The 22,849-nt window shown below is 37.6% G+C and overlaps 2 protein-coding genes across 2 annotated transcripts; one reads left to right on the top strand and one right to left on the bottom strand.

Annotated features, from left to right (window-relative positions):
* Positions 1 to 5,501: 5,501 nt before the first annotated feature.
* LOC124261260 (alpha/beta hydrolase domain-containing protein 17B-like) lies at positions 5,502 to 14,701 on the bottom strand. The gene is made up of 2 exons (XM_046695568.1): positions 13,855 to 14,701; positions 5,502 to 10,257 (listed from the first exon to the last, which is right to left on the bottom strand). The coding sequence occupies exons 1-2, from the start codon at positions 14,499 to 14,501 to the stop codon at positions 10,038 to 10,040; spliced, it is 867 nt and encodes a 288-aa protein (XP_046551524.1). The 5' UTR covers positions 14,502 to 14,701; the 3' UTR covers positions 5,502 to 10,037.
* A 166-nt stretch (positions 14,702 to 14,867) lies between these two features.
* Positions 14,868 to 22,037, top strand: LOC124261261 (uncharacterized protein C9orf85 homolog). The gene is made up of 5 exons (XM_046695570.1): positions 14,868 to 15,068; positions 18,557 to 18,785; positions 19,673 to 19,786; positions 20,658 to 20,740; positions 21,752 to 22,037. The coding sequence occupies exons 2-5, from the start codon at positions 18,577 to 18,579 to the stop codon at positions 21,985 to 21,987; spliced, it is 642 nt and encodes a 213-aa protein (XP_046551526.1). The 5' UTR covers positions 14,868 to 15,068; positions 18,557 to 18,576; the 3' UTR covers positions 21,988 to 22,037.
* The last annotated feature ends 812 nt before the right edge of the window (positions 22,038 to 22,849 follow it).

Raw genomic sequence — 22,849 nt, 5'->3', positions numbered from 1 at the left:
ATGTATTCGAACATGACATTATGATTATAATATGCGACCATCATACCATGGACACTGGAAACTATGACCTATATGATGTGAAATTCAAATATGTGACCTATTACATATGATAGTGTGACCTTTATGACGAGTCATTTGAATGTGTGGCCTTTATGACGAGTCATTTGAATGTGTGACCTATATAATGTAACAAGCGACCTATATATTTGACGTAACTTTTGAATATGTGACACCTACATGCGCAGCCTGTAGCAATATTCCAGTAATATCACGGCGGGGGGGACACCAGACATGTACCTCACACACTGTACCCATGAGGGGATCGAACCCGGGCCTTCGGCGTGACGAGCGTTACTTAAAGGTCACATGCAACCAAAAAATCAAACATAATTAAAACACAATTATCACTTCTTCATGACATATAATATGCATTGCTGATTATGAAAAAAACAAATAAACAAAATTATAAGCGTATAATCGCAAATCAAAAGTGCAATATTTTGTACTTCGGTTTACCTCCCTCGAAACGAAGCAGGCGGGATACCGAACCCAGTCAGAGCGGGTGGGTGTGCACTCAAGCGTAACGGCTGGTTCATTAGCAGATGCTGCCTTCACGGCTTATTGTGTGTATATATATAGAGATGTTGGGTTTTGTAATTACATGATCAGTTTTTGTGTATAACATTTTGCAATCAACAGACATCATAACATGTCATGTGTTCAAGTATCACACCTGCCTGTCTGTGTAATTACATAATGTGACAGAGACCGAACTCGGGCCATAAATCAATGCGTTTTGTTTATGGTGTATAGCCTGATTGGTGTTAAGTTCAAATTGCATGTGGTCAGTGATCGCAGTTGTGTACTGAATATTGTCATTAGCAGACAGGCAGGCAGACACACAGGTGTCAATAAAACAAGACATTGACATCTATATCACAGTTAGAAATTGTGTCAACGCTAAATAATGACATTGCTTTTAAGTATCGAACTGAGAAAGTGACTCGGTAAGAAGAACGTGTGGTGAAATAGACAAATGAAATTATATAAACAGTTTATTTACTGTCATAACATATAAAAAAGCTCGCGCCTGTGAGATATCAAGAAAACATTATGAAAATAGCTCACACCAAAGCCTTCACCGAGTTTTCACCAGACAGCCCGCTTCCAAGTTGCGCGAACCTATTTCACTGCGCACATGCCATGAGCGCAGCCCAGCTGTTGAAACCCGTTTTCCCCAGAAAAGTCTGGGGAAATTTAGTGAAACGTTTGAACTCCGATTTCGCGCGTTTTTTTTCATCGCGTTATTTTTTAACTTTATAACTTGAATTTGCATTTTTGATGATTTGTTTCGGTAAGTCCATACCGAAAGGTATCAGAATCTGCAAAGTTGTGTTTTACGTTGCATGTGACCTTTAAGTTATGTGACATTTAAAGTGTGGCCAATATTTGCTGTGACATTTGAATGTGTGTCGTATATGATACGTCAGGTGTGATCAGGGTGATTTCAACATGATGGTATTTAACCTTCAATTAATCTGCTGCCAAGACACTTTACACGACACGCAATGAAACATTGTCACACGCATTACTCCAAACAGTCTAAAAGTTATGCTCAAAATGCATTACAATCTGCCTTGGCCGAAGGAAAAGGAGCCCGCTGTCGATGGTAGTCCACCACGTAATGTTTGAGTCAGTCTTGATCAGTCCATGTAACAAGTGTTCCTTGCTGTATACAGGTCGGAACTGCCGGCAATATAATGGGTGTCACTATATATGTTGCCTCTATTTGGAAACCGGTTGATTAATGAGTCGGCGGACTTGGGTTTACAGATTGAAGATAATGGGTGAAATATGCGGCGTTAAACAATCGATACGGTTCTCTGCTTTCAGTCGGGGTATAGTAGTCGTAATGTCTCCAGGCCTTTTGCTGTCATTGTCTTCGTAAAATGTTTCCTACGAAGACAAACGGTCTAGTTTCTAGGGTTGAAATCGTCATTTCCAAACTACATTAAACTTCTTTAACAAATTTCTGTATTTAAATCAGTATTATCACTGCATGGCTTCAAACGAAAACCAACACATGTATAATCATTTGAATGTGACCTCTCCACTTTAACAAGCGGTTACAGGGCACCTAATTCCCTGTGTCGAATGACGCAGAGAGGCGGAGGTAATTTGGCTAAATATTACACAATGAAACTGACCCGACTCCGGTTGGAGGAAGGGTTTACCCAATCGATGCTAATTATCGTGGAGTCGTTGGGCTCTCGAAGGGGACCTATACGTGTCATAAAGTCGTCTTTAGTAGATCCGCTGACCGCCATGTAAGCAGCGCCAACGACGGGACAGACTGTTTTTGAGCTTTCTAAGCTAAATTCATAATAACAAATAACACGAAGAGGTAGACAAAGCCAGAGCTGCGACGTAATTCCAAATGCTGTACTTAAACATTCCTTTCAATCACAATACTACTTTCGACATAAACGTATACATACTGGACAAAATAAGTTAGGGATATTTATATTCTTATGATTGATATTTTATCAGTGTGTCAATGAATAAATAAATCATTATTCATAATGTCAAAATTTACATATATCCCTAACTATTTGTGTCCAGCATAAATTGAAAACAAACCAGATTCTGTAGTTCACTACTTTTTTATTTAGCAAAAATATGTTCCAAAATTTGGTGAGAGTGAAGATGACATAAGTGCTACAACTGGACATTAGAATAAATAGGTAGTATAGGGTATCCAGACATTCCCTTGAGACAGGAATAGCTGTGACATTTAGCCTATGTGTGTCCACAACAGGGAGTCTTGTTGTTACAGAACACCCTGTAGAATCTCTATAGATGTGGTATAACAGTGATATAGCCTTAGTTGCTTTCAGTATTCCAGTGTGAGTTGCATTCATGCCCTTAATCTATATTCTAGCCATTTCCATTACATCAGCAATTAGCGATCTATAAGTTCAATGACAGAGTAAGACCAATAAAGAATTTAACCAAGTGTTAACTTCAGAAGTAAAAACATTTTGCGGTAAGTAAAACGTTTTAGATAGTATCACTTCTGCTACCATTCCCAGTCATAACAAATATATTTAATAAATATCCTAGGGACATCTAAAACCAAAATAACCAGCAGATATGGCATATAACGCCGCGAGAAAGTGCATGCTCCTATTCCCTAAAAACCCTAACTTCACTATGGTTTGTGCTTTAATGGGCCAATCAGTGCAGTCACCCAGTTGGTCTCCCTAAGCCATTAGACCTAAATTGCCTCAATTAGTGATTCATTAATTAACCCTACATTACTATGTCAGGTCACTGCCTTATGAAACCTAATTACTGCCACTTGGAAAGTCAAACATAATCCAAGTATTCAGAATCTGTACAAAGGACACTTTCAGACATAAGCCTAATTATAGCCAATATCAAATTAAACTGATATGCCACATGATATGCTGCAAGTACCTACAAATGAGTGATTTTCAAATTCAACACATCTATGGAGTATATGCGCAACCTTTCACCAATACCAGAGCTTGAAAGTCATGTTTTCAGCATAGTCAGCATTATTTCAGCTAAATCATGACTTTCTCAGCAATGGCAACAGGAAAATCTATTTTCAGCTGAAAACTTAACATTGTGTCATTGAATGGGGATTGATTCACAGAATTGATGAATTTGAAATAAAATCTGCGGAAATCTGCAGATCAGCTGAAAACTGCCATGACCGCTTTCTGAAAAGTCTAACTGGACAAAGGACTGAAAACATAGGGGTAGTCATATACCAGCACAGAGTAGGAACTATACAGGGTGTGATCAAGTCCTGCACATCTCTTACACTCCAACTGCCAGTATTCCTTGACAGTTGCCTCAAGTCAGTTCTCAGTTTTCAAAACCCTAGTTTAATTATTTAGAAATGTAATGGATGTTCATATACAACTTATCCTAATAACCAAACTACTGTATTAACTGATCCTAAATATCACTTTAGCTTTTGGAACTCTTTCAAATCATCTGAAACAAAGTTTTTATGAAATATTCAAAATCATTGATTTTGTATTCATTAAATGATAAATATTAAATTCCACTGGTATAAAAATCATATTAACCATGGTATACAGCATGAGATTCTATTTACATCATGATTTAAACTGATTACACAAACTCAGTTCTGATTATAAGGAATCTGATATATGAGATCATCCCCAGCAAATGGTGGCCATCAATCTGTTGAGTGACATCTTAACCTCTGGCACAGCCAACATAAGACACTGATAGGGTTGACTTAAGTAATTCTGGCTCAACAACATACAATTAATGTTATTCACTTAACTTTGGTCTCAATCAATAATGGAACAGACTCCCTGAAGATATAGAACCACTAGCATGGCTTGTGTTGACAACGGGCTACAGTGGCTGAGGTATACAATTCCTAACATGGACATTACATTAGCGTCCCTAATTGCTGTAGTAAGGTGTCAGTGTGGGAAGTGCTGGCCATCTCCATACGCCAGTATTACTCATGTATATTAAATGGTTTAGCCTGTTAATGCATGCAACCTCCCTGTAGGAGTCATCCAATCACAACAGATGCCATTCTACATCACCATCTCATTAGCATAATCATCATTTAGTTGGATGTATAAAGCAGCGTTGTGAATTATTTTCATTCTAAAATGTTTGTTTGAATTATTCTCAGTTGACAGTATAATGTCCTGTATGATCCAGTATGCTGGTATGTGGAGTATGGTATTGCCAACTACATAAGCACTGCTGGAACGTTAGGCCCAAACTTTTGACTAGTTTCAAATGAATTTGCCAGAAACAATTGTCTCATATTTCGTGGTGCTCAGAGTGGGATCTTCAGTGTACTGGACTGTGAAGTCATATTAAAGGTGCAAAACTGGGAGTTGTTGTTTTGACACAAATATACTAATCAAAACAAGTTAAGAAAACCCCCAACTGGTATGGCTGCTGTGTTGCAATACTGCCCTGCCATGACTGATTATCTATAATCATATGAAACATCTGGGTATTCTTAACCTCTTTTGAGTAGTGTATGATATGTATTACTTCACACTGTGCGAACGTTTCTGGTAACAATGAACTGATGATCAGTATCAGCTTTGATAGATCCAATCCATTATCATCAGTAATATATAGACACACAATCTTTACTGATGCCAAATTACTCATCAAATGCTCCTGCATGACAAAGCGTGTATGTTTAGCCTAAAAACTTCATCAGAAAAAAGCCAAAGGGAAACAGAGGACCACATATTGATCTTGCACCTTTAATATTACCATCTCGAGGGCATTTGTTTTGCATTATCCGATATTGGCATCCACTGGCACAGTGTCATTGTCTGTTTGAAGGTCCAGCACAAGAAAACAAGAACCTGGCAAACAGAATCAGAAGCACAAATTCAAGAAAAGAAATGTCAGACAACCATAAAAGGAGTAAGATAAGACATGTTGACCACGAGTGAAGAATAAAGGCTGTTTAATAATATGTAGTGACATTGTTTTTCTGTGATTCAGTACCACAGTGTGTGTCGGGTTCAGGACAAAAATAATACCCCACACCTCAGTGTTGAATACAGATTATCTTACACGATCTTCACAATACATAAGGCAGGGACACAATATACACGTTACCATGGTTATACAGATGCAAACATTTGTACAGCAAAATTTACACATATCATGGCATGTCTGAGAGATGTCTCATAAATTTCTATTATTGCTGACTTGGCAGGAAAGAATGTAAATCCTCAGTACTGAAATAATTTTAGTTAACGTAATCATATCAATTAAAAACTGGAGTTTTAAAATGTTGATAAAGAGAATTGTTATCAATATCTTTCACACAAGAATACCAGAATATCTACTCAGAACAAATTCTGTTATCCATCTTTCAATCAATTAAGTACATCTATAAATCTGAGACATAAAGAGCATTGATATGTACATGAATTGTCACGGACATCCTATATCTACAAGTATTATTTACTGACTATAAAGTTATGATGATTCAAAGTGTGCCTGATGTACAAGCCAATGTTGTCATAGTGATTCAGTACCTGCTATTCCATTTTCATAGCCTTGGAGATAAGTGAAAGGTAAGCTGGTCATTCTATGATCACGTTTTCTGCTAACAGGTATGAATGTTGTAGCGAACAGATTTGGAGAGATGGCAAATATAAGCAGACAGCTTTCAAACACAAGACCTTTCCAGGCTACATTAAGAATGAATGAAATTGACACATATATATATTTTTCTACATCAAGCTTGTGTAAACAAAATTTACATATGATAATCTTCCAGTATTAGCAACTGTACACAAGCAACTGCTACTGATGCAATCATACAATATTCCTAGATTTTAAGACAGTGTTTAATCAACTGAACATTGTTGGAAAGTACTTCAAACCTGGGTCAAATTTGGAAAATTCACAAGAGACACAAATGTAAAAGACTGAGTATGAGCTAGAACAGAATAAGGGACAGCCGAGATTCAATTCATGGAGAGAGATTGTTTCTTTCAACACTCGAACCATTGGGTAACCATGTTTGAGGATGTAACTCCTTAAATGACCTTGGGTTGTACGAAACACATTTTTCAGTTTTCTCTCCATGACTTGTTCACTGAGGTCAACAAGTAGGTTGAGGTATATACTTTGACAGCTTCACCTCGAGTATAACCAGTATATACTAGAAATATGTATATAGTATGCAAATGAAAAGCTATTGAAAACAGAATTTTGAAGAATATTCACCATAACTGCTTCAACTATCCCTGGATAATGTGAGTGGTGAACAGCACTAATGAAAAGCACTCTTGAAAATTGTCCTTATCACTGAACTCTCTATCATCATGACACATGCACATAGACATGAACAGCACTCAAGTCCTGTGGTTTCATCACGTACATATTTTTCAAAGAGTTTTATTTCAGATTTATATCACATCAGTCAAAAGCACTGTGGACATTGTAACACAAACCAGGACAGTCATCAATACCGAGACCCACGGGAAGTCAGCACAGTCACTTCTACAGTGGAAGGGGAAGTGTGGGAACGCAGGTGACTACTGCAGTAGAGGTGGATGTGGGGGTGGACGCAGGCGTACACCAACCTCAACACACTGACACAAGCCCAATCTTAAGGCAACCCTGTGACCACATCTATTCCTGATATATACAACTCCAACAGCAAAGAGACAACCAGTTTTCAGTCCACTCGTCCTCATAATGATAACATCTAGCAAAATCCTTAGAAAGAGCAAGTTTCTACTAGTCCATACGATCCCTGAAATACTGGGGAGTTTGGGGAAGGACTTTGGCACTAGCACTAATTTCAAACACTGCAAACAGATGTTCAAATGTGCATGATTTTTTCATGACTGTAGCTTACCAATTACACTCATGGCTGGGATAATATTCAGGCCAAATCTGGGATAAGAAATGTTGGTACCTTTGACAACTGGGAAATACAACCTTGAGACATACTGTCCATCACACTGGCCTACCTATTCATCAATGTTTAGTTTCTGGGTTGCCCCATCTTGTCACCCTGGTGAGTTAGTAGTCCCTGTGCTGACTGTCACTGTTAAGGCCATATCATAACATCATCACTCCTAGGTCAAGTAAAATGAAGACAGGCAAAGTCTGAATTAAAATACTACAGACATGCTAGATAGATGACAATAATAACAAAGACTGAAAAGACATGACATGTCATATAAAACAAAAAGTACTTCATCAACATAGTAAGTACACAGTTGGCGATATTTTGTTCAAAATATATATCACAAGCTTTCACCAGTTGTTCACTGGGTGTTCCTGTCATGTCTCAGTACAATCAAGCACTGTTGGGGATTGAGTCATGGAGCAGAACATTGCTGGTCAACCTATTATAGGGAGGAGACCAAAAATTGAGAGTTCTTCTTTACCATTGCCTTGGATATTCATAATTAATATGACAAATTATTACCCAACAATAAAATAAAACATGCTGGCAGATATCTACATGAAAAACTTATGATACTTAGCACTGATAATTCTATGACACCCAGTCTATTACATTCCCTACACTTCACCTACAAATGCCTTGAAGATGTACTGCGTATGTGTAACCCAAAACAGATTTCATAACCTTTATGCTTTTGTGAAGATGAAGGAAAAAAATGCACAATGAACAGTATTAACATGATTAGTACTACTGTAACACTTGTTCTACAGATCAATGACAGGTGGAAGAGAGTTGACATTGAAGATGACCATCTCGAGCATCCCAACATTTACAGCCTTCTTCTCATGACCATGGAACGTTTAAATCCTCTTACACATACTGCCTTCGTACTATCCTACAAGTACAAGTATATTACTGTACGTGTTGTACACTGGTGTCTGCAAGGTGGTATATCGTATTCATGAACCCTTGTATACAAGAAAGTGGTACCTAAACTATATTTGTCCTTTATCATGTTTACAGCGACAAATACACTAATTCTGATTCTGTTGAACAGACACATTTTCTAAATCATTGCTTTTCAAGCTTTCTGATAAACAAGCTAAAGCAGTAATTACATAAAGAGAAAGTTCATCAACTGAGACAATGTCCTTCAGAAAGTAAAAATGACACAAATATTTTGCAAGTGAATTCAAGGCATCTAAGTCACACTTGTACGTAGTCTGAAGGGTATGAAATACAGTATGCAACATTAGCTATGACAGAAGTGTATTGAAGAGTGAGCTTGTGGTATAGCTATTTGAATGACAGACAAAACTAGTTCTAGCAGCCCATGTGATAACACTGGTCATATGTCATGCATATAAAGTTTGGTCCTTATACAGATACAGGTGGGTATTGATCATAATTGTTCAGCAGTGTGTGCTAGTGGAATATTTTCATATAATTTAAGAAGTTCCTAGCCTGACACAGGAGACTCAGCATGACTATTGTATGCATCCTCAATAATGAACAAATTAGGTATTGGGCTAACTTTAGGTACATACAAAAACATTACTTTAACATGCCACTTAAATATTAACCTGAAATGAAAACCAAACATGACATTATATCTTCTCACAATAACCACATACAAAATCATACTCTAACATGTATATTTCCTAATGAAGATACTGATGACATTCTAGCCCTCCTCAGGCTAGTCTGATTCCCCAAAGACCATTAATAGTTAAATGTTTCAACAAAAGAGATGAAAAATTATGTTTCACCATTCTAAATTTTGGCATATCTGCTCACATACATAACAGTGATCACAACATTATATATATATTACAGACTGTACACAAGCAAATGAACCATTTGCTATTTCTATACAATCATGTTGACTGTATTCTTCCTGTGGGCAAAGAGGGGGAAACTGGTAGGGAAGTCCATGCTACACAAGGGGAGGGTGATACATCCAGTTGTGTATGTGGATTGTTGTGGTAGAACATTCACATCACTTGGACCCCCCAAAACTTTCAACATCAGAACAACAGAATTTTGAAACTTTACAGATTCCAAAGTCTCAGGGCACTCCAGCAGTATCCAGAAATTTTTAACATTTAAACACAGAAACTGACATTAAACATAAGTAATTTTTCAAATGACATCAAGAACTGCTGCAGTTAATAGTAATCTCAGGAATTTACAAACAGCCTGAAGTTGAAAGGATTCAAACATTTACTAGGAAAGTTATCCTTGTGTATTAGACAAAACACCATAGTTAACAGTTCGAATGAAGTGAAAAGCGTCAGTCTCCTGAGTCAGATCACTCACTGTAGCGGATGCGTGGAGCACGACCCGTGTACATGAGAACCTGTCATGGACAGGACTATGTCCCTAAGTCCCTGTATTGTCAGACAACCCGTTCAACATCAGAGTTGTTTTTCAACTCTACTTCTTCAGTTGTTAGTTGAGTCTGAGTGTCAGAGACTGCCTCAGGTTCTTCGTTGGGTGTCTCCACATCATTCTCAGTTTCCGTTGCTCCCTCAATGCCCTCCTCTAGTCAATTGATAGCCAGCTCTACGTTGATGAACTGTTTTAAACGCTCTAAATACTGTCCATAAAGTTCCACATCATTGTGTCCAGCACCCTCTACCCACAGCGGTTCAACTGTGCGAGGACATCGCTCATAAATTGCAAGTCCATGAGAAAAGTCTATCACTTCATCTTCTGTCCCATGAATCACCAGCACAGGGGACGTGATTTTAGGAACTTTATCAATGCTGAAACAGAAAAAAATTGTGATGAGCCAAAATTCCATAACTACGTTACTTCTGGAAAGGACTAAAACGCAACTATATGCCATAATGACACCAATGGGTAAGACTTTGTCACTTTTATAGAAGTCTGAAAACTTCAAACTCCAGTAGTGTTGTCCACTGAAATTTGCATAAGGAAAGTGGTGTGTAGATTTCCATCAAGGACATATTAACAATGTGTTCATAAAACTATTCACTGTGTTCTGAAATTGTGTGTAATCATTATGGTCATATCATGGGGATTTCCTTCGTTTTATTGCAAATATCTCAGAGTATGGCATATATACAAATTTGTTTCCACATAGTATCATCAAATATTACTGGAAATTAAACCACACCCTGGGTCTTGCTGCTTCATAAATGACATAAATATATTTTCCTTATCCAGCTACACAAGGCCATGACAACCAAGCCTACTTCATCATCAGAAAGGAATGTGGTGGGACATGGCTGATGGTTTGGTTTACCCAGAAATAATGCAGATAAACTGGTTACTAACCACTATTACTGACACGGTCCATAGGGAGTGAGTTGAGCTTAAAACCTCTCTGAACATGTTATAGCATAGTTCGTAGTTCAGTTACATCACGGTGTGTCAACTGCATGGGAAAAAAGCCTGATGTACTCTTAGTGATGAACACTTAGCAGAACAGTGTTAGAAACCTTTGAAAATTTCCCACTAGACCACAGATCAGTGAGTGGACAATAATTAGGGGTCATGTCTGTACTTCACTGGTCCAAAATAATATTTGTAGATTTAATTAACTATCAATACTTTTATATTCAGTGAACTTTTAACATCTTTTAAATTTACTACTACCTTTTACAGTGATTCTGAGTAATCAGAGTAATGACAGACTGTTAATGTGGTGTTTTTATTAATTCATTAGATTATTAAACAAACTAGTGTTGTGAATATAACAGCATATATTATCTCTGGTATCAGGTTTTACCTAATCACTGGCCACCAGGACTAGGGGTGGGAGATAATACTGGTTAACCAGTATATTGCAATTCGAACCTCACAATACGATATATTGCGGTACACTTTTCGCGAACCGGTTCACCCGATAATATCGGCAATTTCCTTGACCATGATCGGTAATTTCCGTGATGTAGTCAAAAATACTAATAACATTTGAACTTCCTTATAGTATTATACATGAATATTTTTGAGAATGTTTAATGGTCATGTAATCTCATTTGCATGACTTTTAATCCATATAAATAAAAAAAATAGATTGGTACCAGCACTCGTTATATTCAATTTGGAAAAGATTTCATTGATCTCTTGTACAATCACATCTGAGTCCTGACAGTGGCCAGTGGCCAGTGGCATTGTTTCAAAAGAAAGGAAACAATAATTTCATTATCTTAAACCACACTTTCACAATATATTGCAGTACATACTGCAATACGCCAACACATATATCGCAATATGAAAATTTTGGCAATACCCAACCCTAAGTTGGCCTAACCAGGACCACTGCAAACCTATCTTTTAGGTCCTGATGAATTTTTACTACACAGGGACCACAGGACCAGCATAAATTTTGCACACTGGTAGAAAACACAAGCATGGGTACAGTTTGGACAAACAAAATCAAAAGCCAAGTCATTCTGAGAGTAAAGGAGTGAACGAATGCAGTTTTATGCCAATTTATCAACATTCCTACAATATCATGGCAAGAGACACCATAAATGGGTTCTACACATCGTACCCACGTGGGAAATCAAGCATATTTGATAGTAAATAGCCTATTCACTACTGTAATCTTTTTGATGGCACTTAGAACAGTATCTAATAAACATAACGGATGTTCACTTTGAAGATATTCAGAAAATATACCAATTTCAAGTACGAAAGGTGATCAAATTCCAAGTGCATTCCAAAATCTGCCTCCTATGTAATAATTGAGGCATAACACAATACCACATGTTATGCATGTGAGAACAAACTGAGAAAAAGCTATTGTAATTGATATCAGTACCTGCCACACAATTATGCATTCAAGAATGTGATCTCATTGATAAACATTGAAAACAACTACTAAGGCTTATGGCCCTCATTGCAATGGCACTGAGCAAGGTCAAGGTAATTAGCATGATTAACATGATTAATGGCTAAGGTTGATGACGAATTACTTGTAATTATATGCTTCATAATGCTCAGAGCCCTGCTGTTTTCACAGCAATATGAATTTGAAATATTTTCAGGCACAAAAGTAGAAAATGGAATGAATAGGCACTAAAAAATAACATATTGTGTGGTCATTGTGACTCAAGACTTGTATAGAATAACTAATATGCAAGCAATACAATCAATATGCACATTTGATATGGACATCATAGAAGCATTAAGTTATCAGAATTATTTGCTGCTATTACCATGATTTAATAGATTTTCATAGTTAACATCAATTGCCGTATTATTCATCAATTAAGATGATGGGAAGTAATTTGGGGTCTATAACACCATCAAATTTTAACCCTAACCCTAAACATAAATATTTGCAACTTTTGCTTGTTCAACACCTTATCTAGGTATTACTTAGGTACATAATATTTAATACTTCCAGCCAAAGATTACATTTGATAACATATCAAGGCAGGGAGACAGATGGTGGTTTACACTGGTTTACTAGATCATGTTACACACTTTTGGTCTTAGTGGTATATAATTATTAATTCTTTATGGTTTTCTTTTCTACTTTTTCCAACACATTTATATTGTATTACATTATTCATAAAGAGTATTTGCAAGTGTCATATAAGTAATGCTCCAAATGTCTAAGTGATTTCCATGAAATCTAAGTGATTTCCATGAAATTCATGGAATATTTATCTAAAGACATACCGACATTTAACATGGATCTTATCAAAATACAGGAAAAAGAAGCAATGAGGGAGGGGAGATTGTGAGGGATAGGGGGAGCTACGATACGAAGAATGGGAGAGAATGTATGTGCTCCTGTGTGATCTTAATTAGTCATTTCAATAAACCAATGTTCCTTTCTAAGGTTTCAATTCCACAAATGAGATAAAATGAGTAAAGTTTCCTGATTTTGTTCATTTTGACTCCTGAAAAGTAATCTTTTTATGTAATTATTTGTTTTCTTGCAACTCATAGATGACACACAATGTTAGGCAATGAATCTGATATGGTAAATAACAAATCCATCAAATATGATAAGCACTCAAGTAACAAGTGTTATCATCAAAATAGCAAAAACCTTCAAAAGGAAATAATGGTTGCTCTTGAGGAAATGTCTTCAAAACAGACGATCACACAGAAGACAAATGCCAGATTATGTAGATTGATAGGTGAGGCTTTTTTTTACACTAAGCCACTTCCAAATTTGTAAATAATACAACATGATAATAAATAAGCAAAGATGTAACACCCAGAATTGGTACCTGGTGATTGATTAGATAAAGATGTATTTTCAGAAGTGACATAGCAATGACAACAAGTAATGATGTATTTGCAACAGTTTACGAATGAAACAACTGATTAGATAAAATATATGGACTTCACATTATGATGAGTATAAAGCACACCTTGGGAAGGCATCAAAGAACCAGGTCCTCTTGGTTTCTGGGAAAGCAACCCTCATACCAGACATCAGGGGTGAGTGAAGGACGACAGCACCAACTTCATATCTGGAAGCTAGGTCGACTGTTGGTACAGTTCCTATACTCTGGCCATACAGGATTACATTCTGGGGATTTATTCCATATCTTGTCCGCAGTGCCTGCCAAGCTGCATCTATGTCTGCATAGAGATTTTTTTCTGAAGGTTTTCCTGAGCTTACACCATAGCCAGAATAGTCAAAGCTGAATATATTGCAATTGATTCTTGAGCCAAGTCCAATGTAAAAGCTACTCATCTGTCCAAGATCAACAGCATTTCCATGGCTGAACAGAATGGTGAAGCGTGCGTTCGGTGAACATCTAGCGAACATACATGAGATTTGGTTTCCTCTTGCGGTTCGTGTCATGAAGACTTCAATGCAGTCTAGTTCTCTCTGTGTATACTGCCATTCCGCCCGATCCTTGAGATGTAGGCTGTATCTGGACCCTGCTTCGTCGGAAACCAAGGAATAAGTCGGTTCCGGAGGAAGGAATGCCAGTTTAGCTGCAATTCGGGATGGACATGGCGGACAACAGAAAAGACAACAAAGCTCACTGAGAGACAAGCCGTTCATGATGGAAGAATCGTGGGAAACTGAGGGTGAAGGAAGGAAGTAAGCTGAAATGAAATGTTCTACACAACCCTGATAGTTTCAACCATGTAGATATGTCCTTGTCCTGACTTCTCTATCGAAAACATTAGACAATATTGTTTGTTCTGTCGGAAAACATTTACGACTCCTGCTGGTGACGTCATGCACAAAATCGTCTTCCGGAAAGATTGTAGGATCGGTCAAATTACATCAAATATTTTTGGTTTATTATCAATGTACTACAAAGCAAAAAATATGCCTTTGGTTATAAAAATGATGGATTTGCTACTGGTGACATGTCGGTATTTACTCTTGTCTCCGTACCTAGTCAGCCCTCCAACACTTCCGTTTCAAGTCGTGCTTCCGGTTATCTTTCACCACATGTTGCAAGGTGGTCGTTTGTGTTGATGTTTTCTGTAGTACATGTAGACGTTGTGGCGTAAATATTTTTACTCTTTTACTACACTGTAGGGGCCTAACTGTGTAACTTCTGCATTAGCGTTCCCACTTTATACTCAGCAGTCAACATTTCGGTGTGGGACCTAATAGGTAAGTTCATGATATGGGAAAACAAACATTAATGTTTGTTTATTTTCGGTCCCTCTTTTCAATTCATGAGGCCCAATTCAGGTATCACTGTACCCTGTCAGTATGTCGTGTCTGGTGAACATTCATACTCTTTTATTTCATGACTGACACCGAATATTAAACGACAAAGATACATTTTGTAATAATTACATGTAGTTTCTCACTTATTCCTGAGTCTGCCCAAAATGTTTGGGTACAAATCTCGGAAAGATTTCCACCCGTAACCCCCGGTGTTTTTTTTAATCATTCAATCCCCAATGCCTAAGAACAGATGGTTTTTATTTTAAAAAACCCATTAACACTAACCATGCTATTATTGCTAACCTTTACCCCAACCCTAAACTTAAAACCCTAAAACGTCCAAATAATCTTGACAAATAGAATACATTTCAAGCGGGGTTTACAGGCGGAACTCTTACCCAAATCTCTGTGGGTACACATCTCCATTGGTAGAGATTGTCCAGTTCCCCAGGGTATGATATCAATTTGTTTTCTAGGGCATTGTTAGACTTTTATCCAAAATGCCCAGCAAGTATATATATTTTTAAAAATATCCATAACGGTATAATAAAATGTTCCATTAAATCCTGCTAGATCTTGAACATGTCTCAATGACATTTGTCTCCAGCAAAATCACTGACTGTGTGTTTTTGATACTTTATAAATCAACTGCTTGCTCAAGATTTTCACAAGTCCTGGACTGTCAGACAGGGTTTACTCTCTGGAAGGAAATGGGTGTTCTACAGGAATTTCTTTGATTACGACCAGAATTTTTAATTATGGTGTTTAAAGGGGTACTGATCTAGAACAATTCTCCAGGACTGGTTGCGCCTTTTTCAAAACAAGTCCAAACATTTTGAAAATGGAAGTCAATGTATTCCTTTTTCTTTATTTATTGGACCTGTGAAGATGCATCTTAGAATTGATCTTCAGTAACCCATGCTTGTCGTAAGATGCGACTATTGAGATCAGGTGATCAGGCTCGCTGCCATGGTTGACACATGTTATCGTATCCCAATTGCGTACATCGATGCTCATGCTCTTGATCACTAGACTGTCTGGTCAAGACTCGATTATTTACAGACTGCCGCCATATAGCTGGAATATAGCAGTATAAAGCTAAACTCACTCACTCTATATATATTGGTTTACAATCGGTTTACAATCCTAACCTTACTAGTTTATAATTATGTTTTTTTGTCCACGTGAAATTTAACAACTCCCTTGTTGTCATCCATGTTTGGTGGGATAAACCTACACCTGTTTTTATCATCATTCACTTGGTCAGTTAATGAATTCATAACAGACATAACTGGTGGTAGCACCACTCAGATTACCTGGCAAAAGTTCCCATTTGGCATATCTCATGTCTGGGCTAATTACTCAACCTTACAAATTCATGTCTGATGTGGCAAATGTGTTACATGTTATGTAACATGCATGTGGAAGCACAATTAGAATTAATAGTTGAAGCTTAGATGCAACCCAAAAAAGAAACATAATTAAAACACAATTATCATTTATTCATGACATATAATATACATTGCTGATTATGAAAAAACAAATAAACAAAATTATAAGCGTACAATCGCAAATCAAAAGTGCATTATTTTGTACTTGGGTTTACTTCCCTTGAAACTAAGCACCCGGGATACCGAACCCAGTCAGTGCAGGTGGGCGTGCACTTAAGTGTAACAAAGACTTTCATTGGCTGGTTCATTTGCCGATACACTCAGGGCTCTTTGTGTGTGTATAGAGATGTTGGGTTTTGTAAATACACTGTGTATTGCATATTGTCATTAGCAGACAAGCAGGCAGACACATAGGTGTCAATAAAACAGACATTGAGATTTGTCTGTGACAGAGGCATATCTATATCACAGTTAGAAATTCTGACAAGGCTAAATAATGACGGTGCTTTTAAGTATCGAACTGAGAAAGTGACTCTGTAAGAAGAACGTGTGGTGAAATAGTCAAATGAGATTATATGTACAGTTAAATCGGTAATCTACTGTCATAACATATAAAAAGCTCACGCCTGTGAAATATCAACAAAAGTCAAAACATTAGAAAAAAAGCTCACATTAAAGCCTACTCCAAGTACTCACCGCCAGCGAAGGTTTTCCATCTTGAAATGTCGAATGCTTCACTGGTTGACAGATAGCTGAGTAGATCTAGATCCTTAACAAGGTTCTTAAATGTAACAAGTAGATTATTTACTATTTGTTGTTTGTGTACACAACCAAGATTAGAGTACTCCTGCTCATGACCTTATAATCTGGGAATCCCCGCTTCAAGCTGCGCGTACCTATTCACTGTGCATGAAACCACTTTTCACCCCAGCTGGGGTAAATTATGTGAATCATTTGAACTCCGATTTTGTGGGGGGTTTTATCATCTCGTTATTTCTCAACTTTATAAGTTGAATTTGCTTTTTTGATAATTTGTTACTGTAAGTCCATAGCGAAAGGTATCAGAATCTACAAAATTGTGTTTTGCGTTGCATGTAAGCTTTAAGCTAAGATTGATCAAAGGATTACCAGATAATATCTTGATTGATTAATCACTGTTATCTTGCACATTGGATTTGTCCAAAGTTAGTGTTTATATATGTATGTAGGACTAAACAAATAAATGGGATGTAAATCAGATCAGTCCATCAATGCATCAGGAATCCAAAACTACTACTTAATTAAAACCAGACTAGAACCATCATGGATATTTTCAAATTATGGCATCTGGTCGGCATCCACCTCTTTTTTGTCTGTTAAGATATATCGAAGAAATTAATTAACATTAATGTGTATATGAGGTGCTCATGCCAGGAAAACGTCTCACGGCAGCTAGTGAGACCAGGTAGCAATGGTAGACAAACAGGTTGAGGCCATAGATCAGAGCACCTTTAAGTAATCAACAAAATTGGTTTTAGAAAGCTGTCATCTGATTGATGAAGAATCCATGCATTGTTCATTTTTATTGTGGGTTCATCAGACCTGTCAGGTTTGTCAGATCTTGAAGGAGGATTGTACTAAATCGGAGTGAAAGATTATATTTTATTTATAGTGGCAATTTTTTTATCTGTCCTACAAATTCAATATCTGCAACACAAATAACAATGAAAATATATTTGTCGTGTGGGTTTATTCCAGCACTCGTATGTTCTAAATGTCAATGTAGAAATTTCAATTTATCCTTATCAAACGTTAACAAATTTCCATTTATGTCTGTAGAGAATCTTTCTACACATATATATTCGTATATAATGGTATATTCTGCAAGACCCTTCTTCATACTTTGTCACAGAATAGGAGGAATCATTATAATGGGTGATATCATCATCAGTAAATGTCTTAAGGGTTTTGAAGCATCTAGCATCAGACTGTGAATTGTTTTCTGTTCAAATGCTCAAGGGTATTTATGTGTTGTATTTTTGTTTTCTCTCTTTTCAGACTGAGTGTAGAAGGAAAGCATGAGTAGCCAAAAAGGAAATGTGAACAGATCTCGCAAGCAGAAGCATCAAAATACATCTGTCTTCAGAAATGATATGTACAACAAATCCAAGAAGGTGGCAAGCCTCAATGAAACAAAACTCCCAGGCTTGTGTCAACACTGCAGAGAAAAGATTGAGTGGAAAATAAAATATGCAAAATACAAACCACTCACTGTTCCCAAGAAATGGTTGGTGGTGCTTTGTTTTCCTGTTTGCCTCACCGTTAACCATTATCCATTGCCTATATTGCATTCTCTTTGCCCCTCTGATGTCTTGATCCTGTCATGCCTATGATCGTGTGGTCAAGTCCCAGGCTATTCTTCCAACTCAACGTTTATTGATTCATTGAAATATTGTTCCAAGTGGCGTAAAAGACACCTCAATTGTTTTTATATGAGTGTTTTATCATTTGTCATTTTCATGGTGACCTATAGGCTACAATGTGCCTTATGTTTTTAAATAAGACCATAGAAAATAGATTTTGGTTTGCCCTCCAAAACTTTATACAAGTATAAATATATAAATATTAAGGTGTAAATACATTGAGTTGTTTTATTTTAAATTAATCCCAAGTCAGTACTGCATTGTACCTCATGACATTCCACCGGAAAAAAGCGTAACACAGGAAAAGTGAGAAGTGTCCAGGTGACGGGTCAGTTAGGATTGTGTGTCAGACATGTACACAAACCAAATGTTTTCCTGCACAATACATGTTTTCTGTTGTAGTCAGGAAATAACAAGGCTGATAGTTTGTTTGTTGTTAAACATTCAGCAATAGTTTAGCTATGTGACAGCGGTCTGTAAATAATCAAGTCTGGTCCAGACAACCAGACAATCCAGTGATGGACATCATGGGCATGGAGCTACGCAACTGGACTCATGCATGAACCAAGTCAGCCTGTCTGAACACACAAACATGCTTGTCACTTCTTACGACAAGAATGGGTTGCTGAAAAGCAATTCTATACTGGATCTACCAGACCAACGAATTAACAGTATTATGAGTGAATGGGGTTATTTCTATAATTGCTTTGTATCTATGTTATTGTATGTAAATGTTGTATTTGACTTTCAGCATTAAATGCAGTGAGAAGACAGTGAAGAAAGCGTACTATAATATCTGTTTGCCCTGTGGACAAGCCCGAGAGATCTGCTGTAAATGTGGAGAGAAGAAGGACATTGTTGAACAGTAAGTTCACAAAGGTTGTCTCTACTCAGACTCATCAAAAAGAGTTCTTCAGGGAAACAATGTGAAGGAATACATGCCAATGTCACAGAATAGTTTAATTAAATAGGGTGTATCTCCAAAATATGACCCAAAGCTGTTTTTCATAGTGTCAGTATTTACGTTTGAAATACATGGACATACCGGGTGCTTGTAGCCAGTTCCCAAAGCACAGCTTAGACAGTAGCAACTCTCACACTGTTAGAGTTTGTAGTGCTGAAATCATATTGTTGTACCTGGGTGATAATGACAGGATAGCCTTTATATGCGGATCCAGAATCCTGTTTAGTTACATCTATCTAATTTGAGAATCTGGCAGTCCGTGTTGAAAATAACCCGTCCCGGGCGGTCTGGCAAGCAGTTATTTCGAACGCTGATCTATCCTTGTGACTGAAAAAACCACTCTTATCTACAGTTTTGGTAGAGTAAATCTATTTAAAACCTGAAAAGGTGAAGGTTTTTGACACAATGGCCTTGAATGAGACATTGACGCTATGGGGAGTGAACGTTACACTGGTTGTGCTGCAGCTCTTTACACCATTGGCTTGAAGGTTTTCAGGATTACTTATGTCAGTATAGGGAACAGAATTGGGCCATGGAAAGTTTAGCAATGGTTGTGATAAAAAGGGTATTGGTAATCTGATGATTTAGTACTATCCACTCATGCTATGGATCTGATCTGATATATTCCTCCAGTGTTGGATTTCAGTGTGGCCGACCACAAGTGCTTGTAACAGTTCGAGAACACGACAATACTCTAGTTGTTAATGATGTTGTCTTGGATGAAGGATGCAGTATCTGCTGCTGATGCCGGTGCTCCATTGTGTTTTTCCAGACCTGGGTTGAGCGCAGAGCAGCAGGCAGCTGAAGACAGTCGACTCGAACAAGAGGTCAAGTATCTCACGGAGAGGCAGAGACGTAAGTTGCTGCAGGATCACACACTCAGACATTGTGGAGACACAGTTGCCAGCATGTCCACATGTAGGGGCATACATGTAGACCAGCACTTACATGTGTCTTGATGCATGGATACATATATTTCAGTGTGTTTATTGTTTGTTGCAGGATATCCTTTTTTTAGCTTCTGTTCAGGTCACCAATTTTATAGGATATCCCCCAAAGACATGGGAGACATCTGTCAAAACACCACAATCTATAAAATACTCAACTGAAAGTTTGTTATTGCACTCTCACCAAACCTGTTATATCCTCCTAAGGGCAGGGTGCAAAAGTTTTGATCAAGCTCAGTCAATAATCAAGGTTAACATTAGGGCTGTAACGAATACACTATGTTGCGAATATGATACGTATCACAAATATTGGGTAACGAATACGAATAATTATTCACGAATACAATATTGTAGTTAAGTGATTGATGCACAATATTGATTGCCCATGGTAACAGTGTCAATTTATCACAGCAATAACCAGTCATCTCATGACACTCAAATTTGGTATGTAATAGTTATAGATGACAGTACCATGTGCGACCTTGGCAAACTAACATGACTTGCACTACTACAAGGCTAGTACATAATGCATTCTTGCATATCTCATATTGAAAAAGGACATAAGGGTTCAAGTAAAACACACTCCATTAAAAAATTGTAAATATTCATGAATATTCGGTTGGATGTATGTAGACTGACTGAGTTTGGTTTTACGCCGCTTTTAGCAATATTCCAGCAACATTACGGCGGGGTACATCAGAAATGGGCTTCACACATTGTACCCATGTGGGGATTCGAACCCGGGTCTTCGGCGTGGCGAGCCAACGCTTTAACCATTAGGCTACCCACCGCCCCTGGATGTATGTAGAAGGTCAAGGTCATTGATAAGACTCTGAAAAGTGTTCATTATTGGTTACTTTTGAACTTCTACAAATTTAATTCCCATTGAAGCATCATCATTATGCTTTGTACATCACAGGATCATTCTTTCGTCTACAAGCACAGGGGAAGTCGTCAGCCGACTTTGTGGAGAAATGCAGGGAAGGTCAGGACAGTGATGATGACCCTGATGAGGACAATGTTGATGATCCATCCGACGAAAGTGTTGGATGTGATGATAGTGATGACGACCAGGCAGAAGGTAGAACAATTCCGACAGACAATGCAAACCCACCTGGCAGGAATATCCAATCAGATGCAAAATTGGAACCATGACCTTGAGAAGGGAATAATGACTTGACTTGTAAATAAACCGTGTATATTTATGGCCGGTTTTTGTTGTTCTGTATTGACCTAGATGTTTCTAAGTAATGAAGTCGCGGAGATCCAAGCTGATAATAATCATTATATAACAAATATATATTTTCTGAAAAAAATCAGAAATCCAGTGTGACCCACCATATTAGCAGCGAAGTGAATATCTTTAGTGAATTGGTTTTATTTATATGTTGAAGCAGAAGTAACCTCCCATTATCCATCACTCACTGAAAGTACCCACTGCCAAATTGAAGCAAATCGCCCGTTTACTGACGAACACATATCTGTCTATTGTTTAAACTTTACATGTTAGTCTCAATTATCTCTGCAGAGTTGTGTCCCTTAGTGGCTGGTCTGTCGGCTCTGTGAGTGAGTATAGTTTTACGCCACACTCATCAATATTCCAGCAAAAATAATCGAGTCTGGACCAGACAATCCAGTGATCAACAGCATGAGTATCGATCTGCGCAATTGGGAATCAATGACATGTCAACCAAGTCAGTGAGCCTGACCACCCGATCCCATTAGTCGCTTTACGACAAGCATGGGTTACTGAAGGCACATTCTAACACGGATCTTCACGGGTGCTGTCGGCTCTGTAAACATACCTCTTTCCCCGCCCATATACAGGTTTTATATCATACAGGTTTTATCTCATGAGGACAACACACTGAAATACATTTTAAAGTAGAGTTAAACCAAACATACTCCATCTGATATACAACCACCCAGTCAGTGTGTTCCCTGCCAGCAGGTCCATGGTCGGTTATCACTAAATGTGTCGCAACCATCCTCCAGGTCAATATGCCTGCACCCTCTC

The sequence above is a fragment of the Haliotis rubra genome, unplaced genomic scaffold, assembly GCF_003918875.1.
Source record: "Haliotis rubra isolate DU_JTF1 unplaced genomic scaffold, ASM391887v1 Scf792, whole genome shotgun sequence".
NCBI lineage: Eukaryota > Metazoa > Mollusca > Gastropoda > Lepetellida > Haliotidae > Haliotis > Haliotis rubra.
The sequence above is the reverse complement of the archived record's forward strand: the minus strand, read 5'-3'. Positions and strand labels throughout refer to the sequence as shown.

Excerpts from the sequence above, each read along its gene's own strand:
- LOC124261260 (XM_046695568.1), bottom strand. The coding sequence starts at position 14,501 with ATGAACGGCTTGTCTCTCAGTGAGCTTTGTTGTCTTTTCTGTTGTCCG. Across the intron at positions 10,258-13,854 it reads TTCTTTGATGCCTTCCCAAG|CATTGATAAAGTTCCTAAAA; the intron begins GTGTGCTTTATA and ends TTTCTGTTTCAG.
- LOC124261261 (XM_046695570.1), top strand. The coding sequence starts at position 18,577 with ATGAGTAGCCAAAAAGGAAATGTGAACAGATCTCGCAAGCAGAAGCAT. Across the intron at positions 19,787-20,657 it reads AAGAAGGACATTGTTGAACA|ACCTGGGTTGAGCGCAGAGC; the intron begins GTAAGTTCACAA and ends GTGTTTTTCCAG. Across the intron at positions 20,741-21,751 it reads TCTCACGGAGAGGCAGAGAC|GATCATTCTTTCGTCTACAA; the intron begins GTAAGTTGCTGC and ends TGTACATCACAG.